Genomic DNA, 6498 nt, shown 5'->3' on the forward strand with positions numbered 1-6498 from the left:
CCAAGGAAGGGAACGGACAGGCGCTCGCCGTTGCTGCCAACAACGAAAACCTTGCCACCGTACAGAGGCAGAGCCGAGGCGTTCCAGCCAAGGGTGTCCGGGTTGCGGAAGTTGACGCTAACGGTCTTGCTCTCGCCCGGCTTCAGGGTGAAGTCGCGGGGCAGGCTGATGCCAACCTCAAGCTTCTTGGGACGCAGCTCAGCGAAGCTCTTGAGACGGCGGGTGAGGCCACCGGTGACGGTGGGGAGGTAGCCGAGAGAGTCGACACCAGCGCCGTGTTCGTACGAGAGGGCGTACTCAACAGACTGCTTGCCCTCGTTCTTGACGGTGATGTCGTGGTACCGGTTGAAGTAGCGCGTGTCGTTGAGCTCAATCTTGTCGAAGCGCAGGAGGGTGTCGTAGTTGACGACCTTCCAAGCGTTGATGAGACCGCTACCGACCTGAGCAGGAGGGGCGGGGAAGTTGTAGTCAAGAGCGGAGCCGTCGGACCAGGGCACAGAGACACCGCTGGAGATGATGCGCTCGCTGAGCTCCTTGGCGAAGCCGTTGCCGTGCTTGGAACGACCGCCATGAGCACTGATCCAGAGAGCAGCAACACCAGCGACGTAAGGGCAGGCCATCGAGGTACCACTGATGGTGTTGTAGCCACCGTCGAACCACGCACTGAAGATGTCGCCACCAGGACCAGCAACATCGGGCTTGAACTGGAGGTCGTAGGTGGCACTCCACGAGGTGAAGATGCTAGGGCGGCCACCGGCATCGTAGTCAATGGCAACCACCTGCTCGGGGTTGATGGAGAAGTCGGCCGTAACATTACCACCAGCCTTGATGGTGTTGACGATGGCGACACCGGCATCGGCGCTGATGGCGGAAATCAGGGCGGGGGAGGCTGCGTCGAAAGGGGGCTTCTGCAGGGTGCCTTCGTTGTTGTAGATCAGGACATACTTGGCGCCAGCGGCAGCCAGGTTCTGCTGCTTGACGGTATAAGCACAGCTGCCGCGCCTCACAAGAGCGACAACGTTGGAGAAGTCGCGGCCGGTGAGAGGAGAGCAGGCGTCGTCGGCAACAGCAGTGTTGAGCGTCACGGGGACAATGGGCCAGTCGACGACAGAGGGGGGAACGTTCGATGAGGCGGGAATGTATCCGGCCCTGGTCGAGTTGACCTTGCCGTCGAGGCTGAAGGTGACCTCGAAGGGCGTGGCCGGGAAGACCTCGTTGCGAATGGACGCAACAGCGACGACGTTGCGACCAGAACCGCCTGAAGTGCCGAAGAAAGCACCGGCGGCACCGCTGTTGCCGGCGGAGATGGTGACGACAACGCCATCCTCCACCAAACGAGAGGCGACGACAGCCCAGGCATTCTCAGCCCAACCGTTGGTGCCTCCAATACTGGCGGTGATGATATCGACCTAGCCATGTCAGCGGAGCTACATCACTGTGGGCAGTGGTCACCTACACCATCCTCATACGCACGGAGGAAAGACTCGATCAGAGTGGCCGAGTCGGTGGAGGGCTACGACGAGTCAGCGTCAATCCGTCTTCGCGTCACAGGGCCAGCTTCACGTACGGACTGGGAGAAGACCTTGTAGGCGTAGAGGGTAGCCTCAGGCGCAACACCCTTCCAGCTACATTCGGTCAGCGTTTTCCTTCTTCCGGTGGAGCAAATTGTGAGGCATCGCACTATTCGGTGGAGCCGGCAATGATGCCAGCAACGTGGGTGCCGTGACCGCTGAAATCGTTCGGGTCTTGGTCGGGCTCCTTGGCGGTGGTCGGCCAGACTAGGAGTTACAATTAATATGGCATCCAGAAGGCGTGTGGATGGCCAACTCACTTCCATCACCAACCAGATCGTAGCCACCAGCAACCTTGAAGCCGGGTCCGAAGCCCTTACCAAGCTGCCCATCGTCAGCAACTGCCTTCTCCGCTCGAGTTCTCGTCACGCACAGCATTGTGGTTGTAGGCGATGCCAGTGTCAACGACGCCGATCTTGACGCCCTTGCCGAGGATGCCCTGCTCATGGAGCTTGTCGACACCGGTCGCGATGTGCGGCGTGTACTCAATTGCCTTGGCGTCGTCGCTGAAGCCCTGGTGGACCTCAAAGGACGGCAGGTCGACCTTCTCGTTGAGCCAGACGTTCTTAACCTCAGGCAGCCTCAGGAGGCTGTCCAGATTGTAGGACTCGGTCTCGACGCTGACGCCGGAGAAGATGTCCGACTCGAATGTCTTGACGACTGTGATGTCGTCGGTGGACTCGAGGCTGGCTTGGCGCCTACGCAGAGAGCTCTGGTACGGATTAGCAGGGGCCCACGACCACGATCACTGACGCGATGGTTCCTTACACGGCTGTACTCAATGATATAGCTCTTGGCGACGTACTCCCGGTTGTCCTCAGCCGTGTCAAGATCGAGGCGGCGCTCGAGGGCAAGGGCGCCCCGTGCCAGGGGCAGAGCCAGAAGCAGACTGTTCACACGCATGGCGATGGACTGGACTGGACTGAGAAGTCTCGTATAGTATCGCAGCTGAGAGCCTGACGATCACAGGATCATTGCAGATCACGGGCGCGCGTGCTGGATTAAATAGCAGCGTGTACTCGGGCAGCAGCCTCGGCGGCGGGCGTGCGTCGGAAGAACATCCATCGACGACCCCTGCTCCCACCCCATCTTCGCGCGTCTTTCGCAAGACCCAAGACGTGATGCGATGACTCGTTCTCGCCTGTGCTACCGACACCGCAGGTCAAGCTCGTGTTGGCTCGAGGCGCAAGGAATACAACGCGCCGTGAGGAGAGGGGCCATGTCGCGTGCTGCTGGACAGGCATAGCGTCAACGCAGAGGGGTGCAAAGGTTGGCGGGCACGAGAGACCTGCCAAGCCTGGCGATGGTCGTTGAGCTTCCTTGTTGGCACAAGCCAAAGGGGTCCCGGTTCGGTAGAGCCAATAAGCCAGATCGGGTGCGTGCCGGATGCCACAGTAAACATTGTCGACCTGCCGAGTTGAGCGAAAGCGCCGCAGCGGATGCCGGAGGTCCCAGGGCGCACTAGGGCCCGAGGGCATAGTGCAAAGAGGGCCCGGGTGGCGTCCATCTCATCTTTCGCGTTGGGTGGGGAGACGGTCGGTCCATCGAGGGCCTTATCGGCCAGGGTAGGGATCTGGAGGAGGGGGCGACGCCAGGCCTGATCAGGCTTCTGGAATGCGAAGTGGATAGTGGCGGCCTGCAGCGTTGCATCGGACCGGGGAGCGCGCGGGGTGGGAAGGCTCTGAGCGCGAGGCCAGAAGCTGTATGCTGTGCATCGTCCTGCCGTTTTCCCTCTGGGGCGATATCACGACAGACAAGCTGCGTCTTGCGACGGCGTGCTGATTGGTCGTCTCGTTCGTAGCGTTCCAAGCCTATGCGGGAGAGGCGTAGAGAGAAGATGTTCTTGGGCACTTGGCTCTACTCTCGTTCCAGGCTGTGGGCACCTGGATGACTCCATCGCGGCGCCGTCGACTCTTCTCGTGAGAAGCCAGGGTTAGGTATTTCGGCGCCGCCCGACGGTGCCTGGACCGTTTCTGGCGATCATCATCTCCGATGGCAGCTGAGAAACGCAGGACGATGCTCGAGGCGTGAAGCTTGATGCATGAGGCGCGAGGCGAGTGATGGGGCTATGGATAAGCGGCACCACGATGCAGACGGCAGGGTGAAGTGGTTCGGAGAAGAGAAAAGAGAAGCCATCTCAGCAGCCGAGGAGACAAGAAAGGCAAGTTCGTTTGTGGTGGGGTGGCGCCTGACCAAGAATATCCCCGATTCATGGGGTTGCAGCCACTCTCTTGCCATATTGCTAGGTACCTACATCACCTACCTAGACACTTATCTAGGTGCCTATCTACCTACCACCATGATTGCCCATGGCGCCACATACATTCCGCCACTCTTCTGTCCACCTCCTACGGCACCTTAGGTAAGGTACCAGGTGCCTACCGAAGGCACCTATCGTACAGGACTTAGGTCCTGCGTCCAAACAATCACCTTTCTCCCGACTCTCCCGACTGCCCTGAGTTGAAAAGAGGTTGGGGTAATCTGCCTTGAGCTCCGCAGGTCTGACCTGGGTGACAACACTCGCTTACGAGCAAGCAAGACTATGGACACAGGACTCACGCTGCAAGGCACCAAAATGCAAGAGATACTGAAACAGGAAACCTCACAGCAAAAACCGTCACATTCAGTTGTCTCGGAAAAACCCTATCAATTGAACGACATTCTCCTCTGGGGTCTGGGGCACGGTCCTGCCAGAAACCGTGGCTTTGGCATGACATGTCGTTCGCGACACATGGGTGGTTCTCAGCTTTGTTGCTGTAAGCCTCTGTCTTACGTTGCCGCTCGCCCCGCCCTCGTCCCGTCCCGTATCGTTGGCAGATCCTCGACTCAGTTCAGACTTTTTTTTTTTTTGTTCTGTGCCCAGCATGGCTGGACATATTGAAACTGCATGCGATATGTTGTCATTCAAATCGGCCAAGGATCGCCGTCGTGGCGTGCGCAACTTAGACAACTCATTACACCCATGGTTGATAGCATACCCTGTCGGATGCAAGGCGCGCGCTGGAGCAGCATAGCGGCAAGACGTTGACGCCCTTCAAGCTCATAGCCTCTGTGATCTATAAAGTCCAGACTCGCTGGACGGCACTGGGCTGGTTTTGGCAGACACTCGACATCCACACTCACAGGCTTCTCAGCACCACAGCTTCTTCAGCACTACAAAACTTCACATTCGTTACAATGGCCACCCGCCGAACTTTCTTCTCTTTTCTGGCAGCGCTCTGCGCAGCACAGGGCATCAATGCCACGTCGTACTGCTACTGCGAGGGCGGCCCTGGTTTCCACTACCTCGGCATTGAGACCGTGTGTGCCGAGCTCGGGTGAGTCCTTGATGACACGCAGCACCATCTCAAGCATATCTGACCATGATGGAAGCACGGCATGAACACGACCAACTGTGACCTTGGCAGCTCTGACGTCTGCAAGTTCGGCGGCGACGGCGGCGCGCCTCCCGATGGCACGCAGTCTCTCCGGCAGTGGTGTAAGATGAACTCCGACCACCCCGTGGCATGGAAGGATGAGAACGTGCAGAGACTAAAAATACAATAGGTGAAAGTCCTGACCGGCAGGGACGTGATCTCAACGGCGAGACAGTGCAAGGCGGTGCCCTCATCTGTACAGAGTCGAAGCCCGGTACGTCGGAAATTGCTGGCATTTGTTGCCTCGAGGAGACTGACATGAGACCAGGAATGGATCGACGATTCCGTGTGAAGCCCTTGGAGAGGCGGGACGAGAGGAAGATGTTAGAAAGGCCCTCCCCATCGATCTCGACGAGCCAGTCGATGGGTCGGAAGACACGGACGGTATCCCAACACGCCTGCGTCGCCAAGCCGACAAATTTGGAAGCGAGTTTCTCCGCTACGCCCCTGCGAGCAAGACGGCGAACCTGATCAAGACGGCATCCAACCGCGACGTCAAGACCCACGGTGACGGCAGCAAGGAGACAATCTATCAGGTCAACGAGCTGCGCCTCAAGGGATACAACTGGAAATTCCTGCGGAGCTACGACAACCAAAAGGGCGCCGCCGACTTCACCGACAGCGTCGAGATCACCAAGGGCTTCGAGACCTCGACGGGCTCCAACACCAAGGCGGAACTGGCCGTGAGCTTTGGCTACAACGGCCTCGCCGCCCAGTTCAGCGTCGACGCCAAGCTCTCGCACGAGTTCTTCTCGCAGAAGCGCGAGACGGTCACGACGAAGCGCAACGAGACGTTTTTCGTGCCCAAGGGCGCCGCTGCCTATCTCTACCAAAAGGTGTATGTCTGGGAGTCGACGGTGACGTTCAGGTTGACGTCCGTCGGCGGTCCGTTTGACAACGGAGGCAAGCCGGGCAAGCGCGGCACCTTTGACCTCGCCATCGACGAGAGCGAGCCTCTCTTGGCCTCGTTTGAGTTTGACGTCTTGACGGAAGAGAAGGTTGTCAAGGACGCGCCGCTGCTCGACCGTGGGACCTTTGACGTCGAGAGGCTCTTTGACCTGAAAGAACCGAAGTTCCCCAAGGCCGACGCTCTGTACGAGGAGGACTGGACCAGCCACGTTCGCGACTTTATCAAGAATCTCGGCTTCAAAATTTGAAGGAGGGCGGTTTCCTAGACAAGGCTTCTGCAACAAGCCTGGAAGCACCGGGCCAGCCACCATTCGTGACTGGAGACGGGGACGAAGGCATGGGGAGCGGGTAAGAGGGGCATGCCACTCTTCTCAGCGTCGCTACGACGAAGACAAACGAGTCATGGTCAGGGGTTTGCTGTAATGTTTATTTGTTCTTTTCATTTCGAGTAGTCTCTTTAGATTCTGATATATAATTTTATTGCGCAAGAACGCGCAACATCTTTCCATCAGCATCACTTCGTGGCCGTGATTAACGATGAAGCGAATTCCTGAATGCACCCTGTTCTTCGGGTAAACGTCCTCGACGTTAAAATTATCATC

The 6498-nt window shown here is 58.2% G+C and overlaps 2 protein-coding genes across 2 annotated transcripts in view; one reads left to right on the forward strand and one right to left on the reverse strand.

Moving 5' to 3' along the window:
* VDBG_09218 (serin endopeptidase) overlaps nt 1–2474 on the reverse strand; it is a gene marked incomplete at both ends in the record, with an annotated part of 3352 nt that extends 878 nt beyond the window's left edge. The window contains 6 exons of the mRNA XM_003000677.1: nt 51–1409; nt 1568–1625; nt 1682–1778; nt 1832–1895; nt 1945–2283; nt 2340–2474. Coding sequence (XP_003000723.1) covers nt 51–1409; nt 1568–1625; nt 1682–1778; nt 1832–1895; nt 1945–2283; nt 2340–2474 — 2052 coding nt within the window. The remainder of the gene's footprint in view (nt 1–50; nt 1410–1567; nt 1626–1681; nt 1779–1831; nt 1896–1944; nt 2284–2339) is intronic.
* Nucleotides 2475–4748: 2274 nt separating this feature from the next.
* VDBG_09219 (predicted protein) lies at nt 4749–6144 on the forward strand (the record flags this gene model as incomplete). The annotated part of the gene is made up of 4 exons (XM_003000678.1): nt 4749–4888; nt 4979–5049; nt 5118–5201; nt 5282–6144. 4 exons carry the CDS (start codon nt 4749–4751, stop codon nt 6142–6144), a joined length of 1158 nt encoding a protein of 385 aa, XP_003000724.1.
* Nucleotides 6145–6498: the final 354 nt, after the last annotated feature.

The sequence above is a fragment of the Verticillium alfalfae genome, genomic scaffold, assembly GCF_000150825.1.
Source record: "Verticillium alfalfae VaMs.102 supercont1.14 genomic scaffold, whole genome shotgun sequence".
In the NCBI taxonomy this organism is placed as follows: Eukaryota; Fungi; Ascomycota; class Sordariomycetes; order Glomerellales; family Plectosphaerellaceae; genus Verticillium; species Verticillium alfalfae.